The 18,923-nt window shown below is 30.0% G+C and overlaps 3 protein-coding genes across 6 annotated transcripts; all 3 read left to right on the top strand.

The window, feature by feature from the left end:
* Positions 1-1,235: 1,235 nt before the first annotated feature.
* Positions 1,236-10,674, top strand: LOC121124208 (facilitated trehalose transporter Tret1). 4 transcript variants are annotated; one of them, XM_040719347.2, is made up of 7 exons: positions 1,236-1,549; positions 4,205-4,370; positions 8,256-8,416; positions 8,476-8,787; positions 8,841-9,136; positions 9,485-9,784; positions 10,283-10,674. In XM_040719347.2, exons 1-7 carry the CDS (start codon positions 1,516-1,518, stop codon positions 10,610-10,612), a joined length of 1,599 nt encoding a protein of 532 aa, XP_040575281.1. In that variant the 5' UTR covers positions 1,236-1,515; the 3' UTR covers positions 10,613-10,674. The 4 variants fall into 4 exon arrangements, with proteins under 4 accessions (XP_040575281.1, XP_040575283.1, XP_040575282.1 ...); XM_040719349.2 differs by lacking the exon at positions 1,236-1,549 and adding an exon at positions 3,538-3,605; XM_040719348.2 differs by lacking the exon at positions 1,236-1,549 and adding an exon at positions 3,944-4,084.
* A 470-nt stretch (positions 10,675-11,144) lies between these two features.
* On the top strand, positions 11,145-14,083 carry LOC121124207 (SET and MYND domain-containing protein 4). The gene is made up of 7 exons (XM_040719345.2): positions 11,145-11,457; positions 11,517-11,780; positions 11,842-12,243; positions 12,301-12,549; positions 13,267-13,336; positions 13,400-13,599; positions 13,667-14,083. The coding sequence occupies exons 1-7, from the start codon at positions 11,227-11,229 to the stop codon at positions 13,976-13,978; spliced, it is 1,728 nt and encodes a 575-aa protein (XP_040575279.1). The 5' UTR covers positions 11,145-11,226; the 3' UTR covers positions 13,979-14,083.
* A 1,779-nt stretch (positions 14,084-15,862) lies between these two features.
* On the top strand, positions 15,863-18,917 carry ZnT86D (zinc transporter 86D). The gene is made up of 4 exons (XM_040718953.2): positions 15,863-16,289; positions 17,182-17,582; positions 17,668-17,892; positions 17,962-18,917. Exons 1-4 carry the CDS (start codon positions 16,106-16,108, stop codon positions 18,193-18,195), a joined length of 1,044 nt encoding a protein of 347 aa, XP_040574887.1. The 5' UTR covers positions 15,863-16,105; the 3' UTR covers positions 18,196-18,917.
* The last annotated feature ends 6 nt before the right edge of the window (positions 18,918-18,923 follow it).

Raw genomic sequence — 18,923 nt, 5'->3', positions numbered from 1 at the left:
TATTAATATATATTTATGATGAAAGAAGGGGAGGTTGAAGGGAAAGGAATCCGGAGTGTACTCAGAAGCTCAGTCAGTATCTAATGATTTGAGTATGAACTTAAGAAATATAAAGTATTGTCCTTATCAAACGTGATTGAGCAAATCTGTATATACTTATAAAAAAGAGGAACATTTGTCCTTATTGCCCATCTGCTTCTAATTTCTATGATTATAATAACTAAAGGTTACTAATACTGCATTATTCCTAGGATCTATCTCAAATTTTGAAATTAGGTTAGGAAAAAGTAATTTCGTATTTCCCCAAAAAAAAACTAAGTAAATCTTGTTCATTATTGGTCACATCGAATCATGCGATACAGCGTTGTAAAGGTGTGATGATACACTCTAATTTTTTTTTAAGTATTTCGCTTGTCCGGTTCAGTCGTGAACTATCGTATGTGGACTATGGAGGTTTCAAAGGAAGAAATTCGACATATTTTACATTTTTACTTTCTGAAAGGGAAAAACGCGTCAAAAGGGAGCAAGAAAATTTTTGATGTATACGGGGCCGATACTCTTTCGGTTCTTGTTGGCCAACAGTGGTTCGATCGATTTTTTCCTTACTCAATTCTGCCCTCCGACCAACTCGACCTTTTGAAGCTGGGGATCAAACAGAAGCGGCCATCATTGGTGACTAAGAGACAACAAGGCATCATCAAGACAACACCAGGCCTCACAAATCTTTTATGACGCGCCCTAAGATCTGGGAGATCGGATGGGAAGTTATTATTCATCCACCCTACAGTCTGGACCTCGCACCAAGTGACTACTACCTGTTCCTGTCTATGGCCAACGCACTTGGGTGTACAAATTTGGGCTCAATAGAGGCCTGTGAAAATTGGTTGTCCGAGTTTTTGGCTAATAGGGACAATGGCTTCTACAAGAAGGGCATTATGAAGTTGGATTCTCGTTGGCAACAAGTTATCAAACAAAATGAGGCAAACTTGGCTTAAATTGGATGACTGTAACACTTCATATAAAGCATTGAAATAAATAGAAAATACGAAATTACTTTTTCCCCAACCTAATATATTCAAAGTACATGTAATATTTTTCAATATTTTCTTTCTCTAAACTTATAAACAGAGTTGAGGCTGATCTTAAGATTGACTCGTTCATAGCTTTTACCTACATTGAATTGCCTAAAGAAAATTTAACATATTATATAACTATTTATTTATGAAAATAATCTCAATCTTTTAAATACTGAATCTGTTTGTTCATTTCTGTTATTGATGTGAGTGTTTTTTTACCTGAAGCTACAAATTGAGCTACTTCTTGAATAGATACAAACAAAGGACTACAAAACACATGCAACAAAATGTATTCATTAACAAAAAATGTATGATAATTGACTTTTATCGGACAGAACGAAACAATTGCTTTCAGTCGAACAAATCAGCACTATATTTATTTCAAATAAACGGTTGAAGATTTTGAACTACCACTCTGAGTTTAATATCTGTTTAAAGAATGATGGAAGAGGATCTAGACACTAGTACACAGGGTAATTATCGTATGTATTTTAGAATTTGAATGATTTCCTTTGAAAAGTCGCAAAAAGTGCTCTTGCTTTTTTGTTTTTAAACAAGCTTTCCTTCAATGTTATTTTTGACAACTTTCTCTCACCTTCGTTAATCTTACTTGTTTCTCTATGACTATTAATATTATGACACTAAAAATTTGACATAGATATCTCAGAGACATTTCTATTCTCGCCTTATTATTTGTTTTTATGTTGTTGTTGTTAATGCTATTATTGTTTTTCAATAGTTGAATCAAAGTCAAAATTTTCATAACGCAAGGCAACGAAAGACTGCCGGTAAAGAAATTCCTACAGCAAATAAGAAATGCAAAATTAGATATTATAATGTATTTTTCTTACAACTTTTATACAGATTTGCGTTTTAATTGATAAAGTTTCGTAAACTGAAACTTACTATAATTCAAATTTAGATCAGAGCAAAATCCCACTTCTATCAAAATGTCGTGTAATTAATTGTATAAGACTCGTTCCGAGACATAATTTTTATCTGGTTGGGTCATTAATGATTAGTTATATAACACTATTTAGCCCAAATCGTGACTGCCTGAAACCACAGACCGAAATTTAAATAATTGACTAAAATTGAAGCTGCGGACCAGAATTTAATTAGTTGACGGAAATTAATTCAATTAAAAAAGTTACACATACCAGCTTTTTATTTTTTTGATGGGAACAGAATTATGACCGATATTTTTGTTGCCTAATTTTAATACAAGACTGGTCCAGACCAAAGTTGGCCCGAATCAGATAAAATAATAACGGTCTTCGACCGGTATAGGATTCCTAGCCCCAACCCCCGTAATAAAAATTAAAGAATTTTAACTTTTACTATTTTTTCGTCATTCGGTCAAATTATGCAGCAGAGAAAAAACTAAAATATTTGAAATTTTTCTCCAAAAAGTTTAATTTTTTGTAAACAGCTATGAATTTTTGAAATTTATTTGCAAAAATGTTATATTTGGTTTTTTTTCAAAAACTTTAATGTTTTTGAATTTTTTTTACAAAAAAATTAATATTTTTGTAAATAGTTATGGATTTTTGAAAAAAAATTCTAAAATGTTTAATTTTTTAGATTTTTTTTTTTTTTAAAAAACAAAAAAAAAAAATATATATATATACATATATATATAATCCTTCGGACGCTCCTTCCTTGAAACTACTTTTCCTATGAATCACTTCATCCTTGGAGTTATTTGTATGTGTTCTTGCGGATAAACTAAACGGATATTTTAGTGGTTCATTGAGAAAAATGCCTAAATAATTATAAATTATTGAATACCTTTTTTGTGCATTTGCTGAATTTTATATGTATAATATAATGTTCAAAATTAAAAAAAATTACGGGAAAAAGGGGCTTAATTGTTTTTAAATGTACTCTTTATAAATATTAAAACTGATATTGATTTTATATTTCAACTGTGAAAATCCTTTCTTTATTTTTATTGAAGTAGGTAAAAATGTTATCACTTGTATTATGGTAAATGGAATGTATCTAAATGTTATGTTTAATGTTGATGATGAATTAAATAATAATTCTAATTAACCTCTCGTAAATCCAAGATCGATGATTTCTAAATGTGGATCAAATTTTATTATTGTTTTAATAGATATATTTTACAAATAATTTAATACTAAATTATTTTATGATAAGTTGGAGATATTTAACTATATAAAATTAGGTAGACTCCTTCAAAAATTATTCATATAATATGCACAGAAATAATCTTAAACCAATGTTTTTACAACAACAAATAAATTAAATATAGTCCTTTAGTTTTTTATGAAGGTCCTTGATGAAGAGAGACAGAGCACATTTCAAATCTCCTTCGTTCCACTGAATAATTGCTCATGAGTCCAAAACTAAATAATAATAAAAAACGCACATTTAATTTGATATTTGTTTGAGATGTTCTCATAACATTTCCCTAATGCAAATGGATGTCGATTGGAATACTACATGAATAATTTATCTATTCATATTATAAGACTTGGTAGAATTACTCATATCAATTGGTTGGTAAGTCCGTTGTTGTTCCTTCATTACAATTTCAAAAAGTATTTCAAGATAAGGAATCAAACATTGACAGTTGAGAGTTAATCCTGACCATTCTTAAGGACACATTTGATTTTTTTGTGTGTATTTAGAGTGTAGAGCGTATATACAACTAGGTATAAGTACGTATATTTTTATATATCAAGACACGTAGCTGATGAATTACTCTTATCATCGTATACCGTAATTCGAAATAATAAGTAATAAAACGATTGTATAACCTGGAGTATCTTATTTCTTTTTTTGAACTATAAAAAGTCCCACAATTAATTTGTACTCTTAGGAACTAATTTTTTTATTCTCTTCCTCAAAAATGAAAAAAGCAAATATTCCTGCTAATTTCTTACAGGACATTAATTAATTATTCATTAGGCCTCTTGGTCATCTCCATAATTATCGAATACTTATTTTATCCTTTAAAAAAAACTTCCGCTATATATTGCGTGCGTACTCCTATTTCTGTCGTTTGGGAAGATTAATATATATTTATATGTAGATTTGTGTTATTCATTTTGGTTTGTTTATTTTTTATTTCATAAGTGTATGTGCTTTGTGTTTATTAGATGAGAATGGGACAGACATCAAGGATTCATCCAGTTCAATCAATAACGAAATGATTGAAGCTCTTCTACATAGAACTATTGCAAAAGTCAACCAGGGTGAGGCGAAGGAAGTAAATACCCTCACTATGCCTCCACAATCTCCATCAAAGGATACTCCAAAAAAGAAGTAAGGCCTACTTTAAAAAAAATTATATTAAACGCACATTTTATAGAAATTATTGTTCGAAAAAGTTTATTGGGGAATGAAATTTGAAGTGGCAAAAATATTTTTAATGATTAATTAAATTTACCACATTATCCATCAGGAATAATTAAATTCGATATGGTTCGTAAATACAGAGTATAATTTATTTGCAATTTCATTGTATACCATTATCTGCATTTAGGTATATTTTCAGAGACAACTGACTTTTTGACATTATAATCTTTGTCCAGTCTTAAGAACAAAAAAATTTGTACTTTTTTGTACAAAATTGTTCGAAATCAAAGATTTCCCATTTTTCTTCAAATTGGGATCTTCGCATTTCTGGTTATAGATTAACAACTTTATTTAATTCAACAGTCACTGATGTACTCTACTTACTAATCCTTATTTTTTTAAATGTATGATTTTTTCCATATATTAAATTTGTAATTTGTCAAAAACACGTGATATTTTTACACTTTTTCTATTACTCAATACGTTTACAGCATCGTTATGATTTTAAGTGGACCAAAACAAATCAGTCCTTTAAAGAAGTTCGATCTAGATCGATTCCAAAAAAAATAATTAAAATTTGATCGAAAATAACTTCATATGAAGCTTAATGTATTTCATAATTCATTTTTGTGCAACTCATAAATCCGAATAAAGGAGAAAATCGGTCCATAATTTGAGACTGAAAAATTGGTAGAATACAAAGACCAAAAAAATCGTTCCACGATTTGAAAACGATTAAACTTCGGTCTACAGTCTGAAATGGCGGTCAGGACCAAAAATATTGGTTCAAGAAAAGCTTAAGATCTAAAAAAAATAAAAATTACATCTTGGACGGAGGCTCCACTCATGTCAGTACTAAGGACTGACACTGAACTATCTATTTATGATCTCAAAGCTTGGTTATTTAACTTTTTGGCAGGTATAATCATGGATTACTTAACATGTTTCGAAATGTATATTTTAATTTACTATAACAATTGAAAGTCAATTTTATAGGATCGAGGGTGTAAGATATATTATTAAGTTTGGTTAAAATTAATTTTATACTTCCTAATTAAAGACACATAACCTCCATTTCCTTTCTTCTTTACTATATCGAATCGAGTGTTAATACATAAAATTTGATTTGATATAGTCAAAGCAAATGTTAGTACGTAATTAGAGTTAACACTCGCAATTTTTGAAGGGTATTTCATGTTTTTATGTAAATATAATCATAATCCAAGAAATGAAAGTGTGAGTAATAATTAAGATATAGTTAAACTCTGATATATTTTTTATGTGACTGAAGATGAGAAAAAGTAATTATGATTCGTGACATAATCAATAACCTATTGGTTCAAAAATTGGTTCTAAATAAGGGCAATAGAACTATCTTATAATATTATAATGTGAATATAGTTTAATAAAAATAATATCCCCTTTGATTTGAAGGTAGAGAAAATGTCCAATGGGGTATGAGCGTCGTTTACTTATATTATTTGTTAAATAAAGCAACAGAGCGTGGCACCGTCTTGCGTCAAAATAATAATACTCCCGGAATGATAATATTATTTAATAAAAATATTGTTGTATGTTATTAACATAAAAGGCGCTGTAAAAATTATTTTCACCATGTGCCATTTTTTTAAACAACAAACCACAGAATGTCACAGCACCTAACGGAAAATATATTATCTAAAGTTTGTTCATGCCCAACTGAGTTGCAAAATATGTTCTTGCCATTTCATCACCAATTTAAATTTTATTTATACTAATTGACGGATATATTTATTATAATTGAAATAAATTATGATATTTTATTATATAATTGTACCATTCAACCATAAAAAATGAAATGCCTACTGAAACTGCTTTGATTTTTTTTTTTTTTTATATTTTTTCAATAGAGATTAATCTATGATTAATAATGCACCAACACTGTGTTCTCTATAGTATAATTATAAATTTGAAATGAGCTCAAAATGAATATGAAGACTCAAACTGAACTTCATAAAAATATTCAATGACTTGGAGTAGTAAGTAAAGACTTGTGACTCGACTTGGACTTGCAGTATAAGTAAAGCGGGATTCACTGAGTGTATTTTGGTGTTTGGAGGCATGTCCCAAGAAATTGAGTAAACTTTTCGAATGTTTTATGTCTCCATGTTAGCATTACATGTCGTAGCTATCAATTTTATCTGAGCATCATTAATTTATTATTAAAAAATATTCTAGAAAATTTAAATTTAAGAAAAAAGGTCTGGTACAGCCATTTGACCCCATACATTTGGTCATATGTAGTGCTGTGTCGGTTTTTATTTATTCAGTCCTATAGATTCTTAGGATTGTCGATATTTGGGACCGGTTTTATAAAAATATCAATGGTTTATTAAGCCAAATAAGATGTATATATATTAAGGAAATGCACATATTTTGCAAAAAAAAATATTCATATAAAAAAAAAGAAAACCACTCTCAGTCCTTAAAGAAGGTAAGGACCTTCTTTAAGGACTGACAAGTGGGATTGGACAGAATGGGACTGGACTGGACCGCGGTCCTAAATAAGAATCCACACAACACTCATATGTCTCTAATTTTTCGTACATAATTAAAAAAATGATACTATAGAAAAAATTTCATTCACAATGTATGTTTTGATAATATAGCCATGTATCAATTTCATTTTACTTATTTTAACCCCGTTTGACCCCACGTTAGAAAAAGTGATTTCTTGGTTAACCCAAGGTTAATATAAGTTTTAATTTTAGACAATTATGTATTCGGGCTTGCTAGAATTTTCAATCTGATGTATTGTACCGACTGCACGGCGAGATTGGCAGATTTTGACAAAACAAGCAACCACACATAGTATATGACGTCACTATTGATATCATTTTTAATTTAATGTGTCGTACCGACTATTGGGCAAGAAAAACAGATTTTGACAAAACACGCAACCCCTCATCTACTATGAGGTCAATATTAAAAGGGTGGTGGAAGTCAAACATCAGTCTTACATGCGTTATGGTATAACTTTGTATATCTATTTAACTTGGGTTAACCTAATTTAGATAGGGAAAAAATCATTTTAGACCGTAAAACTTTTTAACTTAAAGTACTGAATTTTCTACATAAAAAGTTATAACTTATTTTTTTCTTTTAGTTTCAGGAACTTTAATCCGTATGATTTTCTGCGTAAATATTTTTAAAGCATATAATGCCCAAAATATACAATCAATTATATAAATTTGGTAAAACTTATACAGTTTGATAGCTCATAGTATGGGCTACATTTAAGTAATTTAATGAGTATTTTATAACTTTAGAAACTGAAGAGTTATTAATCGAAAATTAAAATGCACCCATTTGAATACACATCTTAAGGACTTTTTTCCACCTCTGAAATATCACCAAAAAATCCTTCAGATCTATTTTGATCAGGCTTTATATTTCATTCACAATTCTTTTTCTTATCATCTACACTGCCTAATTAAATAATTAATCGAAATAATAATATACGAACTCTAGGATTTAGTTAAAATATGATTAAATAAAAACAAGTAATAAAAAAATCAGATCAAATTTATCTCATCAAAATTAATTCGTGATGAATCTCAAAGTGGAACTAAGAAGTTTATGAACTTTTTGAAAAATTGTTTTTGATATGAAAATTTTAATTTGGTTCAATGTTATTAAAGTCATATGTACATAGACTTTAGAAAATCCTGTTTGAAGTTACTTGGCTCTAAAGTTATGAAAATTATGCACAAAAAATTGCAATTATGTTTTATGTGAATATAATGATTATTAATAATGTCTTACATACAGAGTCCTTATATGAAAGAATAATTATATAATTGATTTTCGTAGGAAATTTAAGCGCGCAATAGTTCAAATACTATCAGTAATTGCCATATCATTGGGGCATTTTTTGGATGGGTCAGCTCTTGCATTTACATCTCCTTTACTTCCTCAGTTGATGAGTAGTAATTCAACAATTCCAATCAATGGTCAACAACGAAATTTCATATGTAAGTTGAGCGATTCAGTCAGGAATTACGAGTTGATTAATTTTTTACCTTTTCTATAGCAAGTATGCATTCTCTGGGAGCGACAATTGGGTGTTTAGTTGCGGGAATGGCTTCAAGAAAATTTGGCCGAAGAGGAAGTGTTCTCATTTTTAACATTCCAGCTTACTTTATTGGATATACGTCTTTGGCATTTGCAAGAAGTGTTATTTATATATATTTTGGACGTTTACTCTGTGGATTTGGTATAGGCTTTACATTATCTGTACCAACAGTTTATATAGTAGAAATTACATCTCCAGAAATAAGGGGTATACTCGGAGTTCTGACAAACTTTTTCTGTCAAATTGGAATTTTATGCACTTATGTAGCAGGTAAAAGACAATGTAAAGCAATGTTAATCAAAAATAACTCCTTTTTATATTAGGATATTTCATTGATTGGCGTATGATAGCTATAACCATGATGATTTTTTGTATTCCGACAATTGTTTTTATATGGTTTATTCCGGAATCTCCTGTCTATTATGCATCTATTGGAAAAGATGATCTAGCAAGAGATACTTTGGAAGCATTGGGATTGGACTCCAGTCCAAACGCAATTAAAGCATTGCACGAAAGAGTTTTAGGCGAATACAATGCACTCACTATTTTAAGAGAATTGAAGAAACCAAGTGTATATAAGCCCTTTTTAAATAGTATTGTACTATTTTTTTTCTTTCAGGTAAATATTCATTTTAAAAAAATCCATTTCAAATATGGAGATAGACATTAAGATTTTCCCTATTTGTGAGTGGTGACATATTTACATTAAAAAAATGTAAATATGAGTATTGAGAAATAACATGACATTCTCAATCATGTAATTAAGTACATACTTGAAAAAATATGTACTGTTTTAATGTAACGAAAAAAATGATAGAATCATCCACATTATGTACATTTAATTATGAGCAATTAGTAATTACTCATAATAAATCTGATAATGTTATGATATATTTCAACCTAGGGAAAATCATTATTGTCATACTCAGTCATATTTAATCTAACTAATGCACATTTTAAATTGTAGTGTACGGCATATCCCCTATTGGTTGCATATGCCAAGCATATATTTATTGAATCCGGCATTGAAATCGAAGAAAATCTAGCGAGTATTATCGTTGGTATTGTAATAGTTATTGGATCTATTTTCTCCGTTCCTCTTGCTAAGACTCTACCTAGGAAATTCTTACTTTTGATCTCTGGAGGAGGAGTTGCAGTTTCTTTGGCAGTTCTTTCTATATTTTTTTACTTGAGAGACGCAAAATTAGCTGACAATATCCCGTCTTTACCAATCGTGTTCTTCATTATTTATCTTTTATTCTTTATGGTAAGTCAAAACTATTTTAGTTAAAGTATGTTGGATTGGGGACCAGATGGAGCATTTGCCCCTCCTTTAATACAGTACCATAATCAACGCAATTTCAAGGGTACCATAGTCTCCCAATATATTTTTTATTGATCGACTCAATTAGTAGGGAGCCAAACTCCTGCAAACTTTGCATATAATAATTACTCCAATCAGTCCCCCTCCCTATAACAACCCCCTAATTACAGTGATGATAAAATGCGCAGTAGCAGTGGGACCCACGAGGTCTATGCCCCCCATGAAATTAAATAAAAGACCCGAATACTAAATGTCCTCAAATTTACACCTAGCCTTTATTATGAAAGTTGTGCCACTCCACCACAGATAAAGTGCCCCTCTTTTAGCTTAAAAGTTCAAATTTATGTTATTTGCCCCTTCAGGAGCATAATTTCCCTCTTTAATGTGTTAGATATATAATAAAATATGCATTTACTAATTTATAATTGTATGAACATATAGATGGGTTTTGGTTCAATCTCTTGGCTATTCATCGCAGAAATTCTTCCTCCAACAATAAGAAGTACTACCTATCCACTTTGTATTGCTTGGAATTGGATTTGGAATTTTGGATTCGCTCATTCGTTTTTGACTCTACTAGCCAATTTACAAATGAGTGGAACATTTTGTTTATATGCTATTCTCTCGTTCATTGGTTTTATTTTTATTGGATTTTTCCTACCGGAAACGCGCCATAAAACATCGGAAGAAATTGCAAAATTCTTCGATAGTTCCATTTTTGACAAAAAAGAATCGGAAATACAAAAGAACACAGAAAAAGACATTCCATAGACTGTATTTGTTTTTCAATTATTTATTTATCGAAACAAAATATACCATTATATTTCCCATGATTCGTCTTTTTTCTCATCATTCTTAAGTTTAACGACTGGCAAAGGTTGTTGTACATTTTCTCTTGAATTTATAAACTTATTGCTGCATGTATATAAGTTGACTCATTTTGAATGGATTTTATGAAAAGACATAAAAGATGATTAAATAATCCTATAGATATATGTAAGTTTAATTCAATATTATACGGATACATAATACACTCGAAAGAAATTAACAAGTCCATTTGTATAGATAAATAGTGAAAAATATAACTTATTAACTCAATAAGTTGAGAGATTTATAATGTTAATTAGAATAAGTTCCGCTTTTTTTTTGTTCATGTGAGTGCGGCTGAATTAAGTTTTTAATTGTCAATATTCCCAAAAATTATCTGTTGAAATGATAATAGTAAAGAAAATGTATATGTACGTGTTGATAAACAATTTAACTGATCTATAAAAATGTGGATATGTATTTGTACATTTATACAAATTTGGAAACGTGCCAAAATCCTCAACTTCCATTATGAGTTTAAAACATCAAATTAAGTGTTTTTCAAGTGCATTATTAGCATGGAGGTGATAGCAAATTTATTTTCTTCAATACAAAGTGCATTTATTGATGAGAGTGAAATATCTTTTGAACTTATTAAAAAAATAAGAACATTAGCAGAAAATCTTGGAGAACCGTTTATCAACTTTGGAAAACATATACCGGTAATTAATGAAAACATTAGTCAAAATGAGGACATTGAACAGGTTAAAGACATTGGAAATATACTTTTTCAAGAAAAACGTTATTTGGTAAGAAAAAAATGGTAGATTTGTCAGCTAACACTTCAATTTACAAAATATATAAATAGGAAAGTTGTGAAGCATTTACAAGATTAATATATCAATCTTCACTATGTGGAGAAATCAAAGGCTTCTGGAATCGTTCTGCATCTTTAGAAAAATTGAATAAATATCACGAATGTCTGGATAACTTAGATGCTTCTATTAGATATGAGAGTGAATTTGTCCCTGCCCACCAGCTGTATGATCGGAGAGGAAGATGTTTCCTAAAACTTGAAATGAAAGATACTGCCTTAGAAAATTTCAGAATTGCTAAAGAACATTTAGAAAAGGTACATAAATATTGATTTCTAATGATTTTTTATTTTTGAAACTGACATCACAATTTTTCAGTCAGACATACCAGAAAAAATAAAATCTCTATTTTTGAATCATTTGAGAAAAAGCGAAGTAGAAGCAAAGTCTTTAAAGAATACAAAATATTTTGAGAGAGAGTGTGAAGAAAATAATCTGAGCTCTAAAGTTGAAACAAAGTTCTCAAAATCCCTTGGCCGATACTTGGTAGCAAAAGAAAACTTTAAACCTGGAGAAATTATTCTCACTCAAAGTCCAATTTCCATGTATGGCAATAAAAAAGGATTCTGCCATCATTGTCTAAAGGAAGTTGGAATTGCTCCATTTCCTTCATTATTCATAGAGAGTCTTGAGTTTTGCAGTTACTTCTGTTTCTCTTATGCTCATCAGCAATACCATTCGTATGAATCACGATTATTGTTAAACAATGGAAATAAAGAGGTATTTTAGTAATTAATCTGAAAGTACATTTCAAATACTTATAACATGCATCACTAGTTAGAAATTCCTGCGAATGTGTTATTAGCCATTCGAATAATATCAAAATTAAAAGAATCAATTTTAGATGACAATATGAAAGATATTTGCGATGATTATGCTATAATGAATGGTTTAGTTAGTCATGAAAGAGGTCATGATCGTGGAGAAGTGATTACAACAGCAATTCGATCTGTAATAATAGGTAAAATATTATTGGAGGCCGATTTTTATGGAGATAGAATTATCAATGAAACGCATTTAATCAAAGTAAAGTTCATATGAATGTACAGTAGACTGTTCCATTTATTTTTTTCCCTGTAAGAAAACTTTCTCTGTTGGATACCATAAAAAATTTATTTGGCAAAGCCCTCCCAGGCCATTTTAATATGAAAAAACCATGGGATTTTGGGATTGAAACTAGGCATTTTTAGGCCTCTTGTCCCGTCCCAAATATGTTTTTTTAGTATGTGGTTTATTAGTAAAAAATATCGTACGGCTTGTTTTTAATAATTTAAGGGATATAAAATGTAATCAATGATTTGCTGTTTCCCTATTCTATCGAACATAACATATCAAAACTTAACCCTAGTCGAAGTTATAGTTGTTGAATAAAAAAGGAGAAACATTATTTTTGATAAAACAGGAAAACCGCATAACATTGAGAATGTTTTAAATCCCATAAATTATTCGACACAATGTGCACAACATTTATAATTAATAAGCCGAATACTGCGAGATATAAAAAGTCTAATTTTAAACTCGCAGCATTATCATATTTGGTACGGTACAAAAGTACTAATAATGATCAATCTCCACTTAAAAATCACATTTAAAAAAAAAAAAAAAATGGCTTGGGAGGCCTCAATCTTTGGAAAAGTAAGTTTTGATTGCCTCCATCGGACAAAAATATATTCACCCGAAAACGGAACAGTCTAATATACTTTTTTGAATTTAAATTTAGTGAATTTGATTTCATTTCTTTAGATTGATAAATTTATACACTTTCTTCAACTTGCTCTTCCTCATAACATTCACTCCATTTATCAATTGAATGGTAAGTTGTTTGTATTTTAAAATTAACTTGTCTGTTCTATAATATGAGGATATAACATATAAGGGGACAAACGTGATGACATCGTCTTGGATAAAATTGGTCGAGGGATTTATGAATGTGCTCTTTACCTAAACCATTCTTGTTGTGCAAATACATTAAGATTCAACAATGGTAACCAACTAGTCTTGATATCAAATCGAAGTATCAAAAAAGGAGATATCATAAGTGATTGCTATGGAAGCCATCACTTTACCTCTCCCAAAGTAAGGAATACTAAATTTGTATTTGATTAATTATAATATTTATGCTTGTTACCTATTTCATTTAAAGAATAATCGAAGGATGAACCTTATGGCAGAATACAAATTTGAATGCAATTGTGTTGCTTGCAAAAATAACTATCCATCAATAAAGGATCTTATGAAGCAAGAGCCTTCACTTATGTCAAAGGAAAATAAAAATATTCAAAAAATATTCAAAAAGTATCAAGAACAGTACACGTTTCAAAATTACAGGAAAGCTATTTCATACTGCCAAAAGTACATAGAAGAGTTGGAAAAAATTAAGAAATATCCACATCCCAACTATGAAATTGGAGCAGTTGCTTTAAAGAGTTGCTTTTGGAATTTATACCACAATTAGTAGAACACTACAAAATTTAATATATAAATTCAAATTTTCTATATATTTGACGGTTACGATCAATTGTAATTAGTTATCATTAAATAAATAACTATTCAATTGTTATTTGTATACCTAAAACATTAATTTATTAATTATCAAACTATTTAGTCCGACAAGAAAAGTAATTGTCTATATCTATCTAAAACTCCACCACGATCGTTTGAATATGTGAAAATGAAAATACATAAACTGATGCATCCGGGGAATTTTCTCGTATACGCTTAGCTAAATTATAAAATTTACCCACATGACTCGACAAAGGAAGACTACAATAAGTTGTCTCAAGTGCAATATTCAATAAATATCTAATCATTTTAAGGTTATATTTATCTCCCTTTGCCTTTCAAGTATTATAATTCAATTCTATTTTCAATACTCTCTGTGTGATCGGTAATCAACCAAAAAATCAATTTTTATGCCATAATATATAGAATGTCATTTATACATGATATGGTCGTGTTATCCACGAATTTTGGATGCTACAAACTTTCTTATATATATCGTTTAACTTTCTCAATTTGATTACCACTATTAATGATTATATATGAGATCATCAAACTTATTTCAAAGGAGCATATGTGGCAAGACGAATGAAAAAATAACAAGCACGCGTCTGATAATTTGTATTCCGCTAAAATTTATAAACATAAGTATTATCTGCGATAAATTGTTGTCAGGATACCAAAATTGATATCGGTATTTATAGTATTTAACTGAAAAGAAAACAAAGAATTAGTCATTACGATAATATATTGTAAAACAATCCCTAAATCAACCATTTCAGCATAAATATGATTATCATAATCAAATCTAAATAGTAGTAGGACAAATTAAAACCCATCAGTCAAGTGAAGCTAAAAGTCACACTGTTTAATTTCTGGCCCAAATAACAGGAAATATCAAAGGAAATATAAGGAAATGAGAAAGATATTATGACTAGCGATGTGAAAATGGTCTAAATCATCGAGTGTATATCAAAAATAAAATTAGATGTTAAAGACGACATAATATCTGCTGATTAGTGCTGGATCTGTCTCAAAAGACTGCAGTCATATCACTCCGATCCTAATGAAATTAGTGAGTTCAAGGACCGGACATTATTGGTCTTTTATGGTCTACAACTGCTGAAATGACGTAGTACTAATTATGCCAAATGTTATTAGAACAATGTCCACGTCATTCAGCTCTTGAAGATTTAAACTCCATCATTCATAACCTCTTTCAGACAGGAATCAAGATATACCTTGAAGTTATAAGTGTGTGTGGCTAGAACTTCTTATATACATTCTAGCTATAATTAATTATTATTTTTTTGTTTTTATATTCTTCAATCCTAGCTAGCTAAAGAAAATAAAAGATAGCTAGAATCGTAGGCTGGAAAGGGAGAGACTGATTAGAAAATTAGTCCTAGGGCCGATCTCAAACAAATAAAGCTCATAGAAATATCATTAAAAAATATAGTGCTCCTTCCTCGCTAATAAGTTTGAATTTTCAAAATAGAGGGTAATAATTAAACAGAACACTTAACATTTTGTAGATTTAAAATTATTTACCAACTTAGTTAGGCCTTTTTTTATGCGAGTATTTCCACAATTTTCACATCCCTAATTAATAATTATGACAACCTGCTCGAGAAATCCATGCTCTACCTCAATCCCCTAGCTAAATAAAGATATGTGACGTTACGTGACGTATTATGATTGCGTCAATGATGAGGAAGCAGTTCCTTCTATTAACCTTGCTTATAATAAACTAAGACTGACGTCATCGATGTTAATGTAGTGGAAAATAAATAAATAAATAGCTGCCGTTGAAGGGCGACTTATGCAGAAGCAGCCTAGCAGTGTCATGATGAAGCTGATTCCAGCTAGGAGGAGGAAAGAGAGAGAAGTAAAAGAAGAAGTAGAAAATAATATGAGGTAAATTTTGTGATAAAGAGCAGCTGCAGCACTAAAGAGCAACGGCAGGAGCAAAGCCGTATTATTTATTATTGAGTGTGTATGCGTGTCTTGACGGCTGCTTCGTTGGAGCTCTTCTTCATATTTTCTGTCAAATACCAAGACATAAAATAACCGCTACAGGATCATGCTCCCTATCTATCGGGATGAAAAACCAACATCGTTCACGAGTCGGATTTACCAGAAAATCAAAAACGTCATTCGTCTCATTCTCAGTGATCGCAATTCCAAAAATCTACTGGGTTTCCTCTTCTTGAATCTATCTTTTGCATTTGTAGAGCTTTTCTATGGGATATGGACCAATTCGCTAGGCAAGAACTCTTTCCTATTAATTATTCAAAAGAAACCCTCTTACAAATATTACGGAGATTTAACGAAATAGTCAATATCTACTCCAAATGTAGAAATCGTGAATTACTAGGGTTTCCTTGAGCACATGATAATTATGCCTATATCAAAAATGATATGAACTAGCTCAAGTTCACAATAAATGATACTTAAATATAGGATTGTCTTTCGAGAGTTATTTCTATGGAGGGACTCCGATGATTATTATAATTCATTCTCTATATCTATATTTTTCTACTTTTAACCGGATTCCGTAACAACGTATTTTTGTTTTTATAAATAAAGAGCATTTTATGATCGACACCTTGTTATTGAACTGAACTCGTTAGGATCCCGATCAGAAAATGATATTTTAGAAAAATCCTAGTCACGACCCTGATTTAGAGATAATTAAATCATGTTCTTAATGATTTTTTATAGAATCATATGTACACTAACTACTTTTATTCTCAAATATATTTTTATAAAGTATGATGTTCACCCTTTGGGATACCATAATGGTCCATCTAAGTATTCATCTTTATCAAAATAATAAGACTGAGACTTTTCCTCAATGCGTCACGGAGTTATTGAATGTATTCAAAATACAATTTGATTTATGATTCAATGTTAACAAAGCTCAAATATCCCTCTTTTTGTTTTTTTAGAGTTTCTTCACTTTCAACATTTGAATCCTTTTTTCTTAATTTAAATGCTTTTAATATGTCGAATTAGACTCTCAATCATGATAATGCAACCTTTAAATTTATTATGGAGATTGGAATTTATGCCTTTCTCTTTTATTGTAAGGGTATTCTAATATTGTTGTAAGATTTAATTTTGATGCTTTAAAATAGTTTGAAATTTTTTTCTCAGGTTTAATATCAGACGCATTTCACATGTTTTTTGATTGTACCGGACTATTAGCTGGCTTAGCAGCAAGTGTGGTATCGAAATGGAAAGCAAATGAGCGGTTTTCGTACGGATATGGTAGAGCTGAGGTCCTGGGTGGCTTTATCAACGGACTTTTCCTCCTCTTTATTTCATTTTTTATATTAAGTGAGGCCGTAGAGAGATTAGTCGAGCCACCTGAAGTCAAACATGAACGACTTTTTGTCGTTTCCGTTCTTGGACTTTTTGTAAATTTAATCGGAATTTTTATATTTCAACATGGTGGAGCTAACCACGGTCATTCTCATGATCATGGACACGGACATTCTCATGATCATGGCCATGGGCACTCACATGGTGGGTCTAATGCTGTTATAATGAAAGGGGTAAGATTGAACATTGAAATTTATTATGTTTTGTTATTTTTCTATATGATTTTAATACTTAAATCACTAATGACGTATTTTTTAGGTGTTTCTTCATATTTTAGCCGATACTTTGGGTAGCGTTGGAGTGATAATTTCAAGTGTGTTAATGTATATGTTCGATTGGATGATAGCAGATCCCATTTGCTCCATCTTTATTGCTGTATTAATAGCTTTAAGTGTTGGAAGTTTAATATCGGAATCTGTGGTTATTTTAATGCAAAGACAGCCTCGACAATTAGATGACTCTTTACCTCATGCTTATAACAAAGTAAATTATCTAAAGCCTTATTTGATAAGATACGACTCCATTCATATATGATTTATTTTATGTTTATAGGTTCTGGCGTTAGAGGGAGTTCAGAATGTTCAAGAAACACATTTTTGGACACTATCTAGTGACTTCTTTGCTGGAGGTCTTAAACTAGAAGTTACGGCCCAGGCAGATCAGAAATATATTGTAAGCCATACGCAGATGATCTTTAAATCTATTGGTGTTAGTCAAGTCTTCGTTCAATTAGACTATGAATTTAACAAAAACACTTATATGAATTTACAAAAGCAACCACTTTGAAAAATATTAATTAATGAAGAAAATACACACGCAGTTCTATCTATTTGAAAATATTGTAGATTCAATACGAGATGTCTCTGCTAGTAACATCACAACATGTATTTTGGGGATTTGTATCTCGAAATTTTATCCTACTTTTGCTTTTTTTTTAAAGATTCAATTAATAAAATTAATTTTTTACGCGTTCATTCTGTAAGTATTATAATGTTATAAATAAAACTATGTTGAGATGTTATTCCATATATTATCAAGTGATCATGAAAAAAGTAGGATAATATTGTGTTTAATGATGATACGTTGTATTCCCTCTCTTTGATTCCAAAACACTCCTTTCATTACATTCTGAGAAAATTCATAAATGTTGTCAAGATAAAACACTACTGAAACAAAGTTATTCATTCTTTAATTTGCATGGACTTCGTAGTTCTTTTACGGAGTTATAAAAACTACTGAAAATGTATCCATTTTTGTTTTACATCTTTTAACATTTGTTGTTAACTTTTCATTGGCTCCTTGAAATTATTTTTTTGTTGATTTTTTATCTCTAATATGATGTGCACCTCGTTACACTTTGTATTAAAAAAATTATAAATAAATTAGTAGTTTGAAGTATTAGTTGATTCATTTACATCACTCAACATCACTGATAAATGTCATTTTATATGTTATAACTGATCTTTTTATACGAATATATTTATTTCTGTTTCTTTTTAAGATAAAAATGAGTT

The sequence above is a fragment of the Lepeophtheirus salmonis genome, chromosome 9 (assembly GCF_016086655.4).
Source record: "Lepeophtheirus salmonis chromosome 9, UVic_Lsal_1.4, whole genome shotgun sequence".
Classification (NCBI taxonomy): domain Eukaryota; kingdom Metazoa; phylum Arthropoda; class Copepoda; order Siphonostomatoida; family Caligidae; genus Lepeophtheirus; species Lepeophtheirus salmonis.
This window is presented reverse-complemented; position numbering and strand designations above follow the sequence as displayed.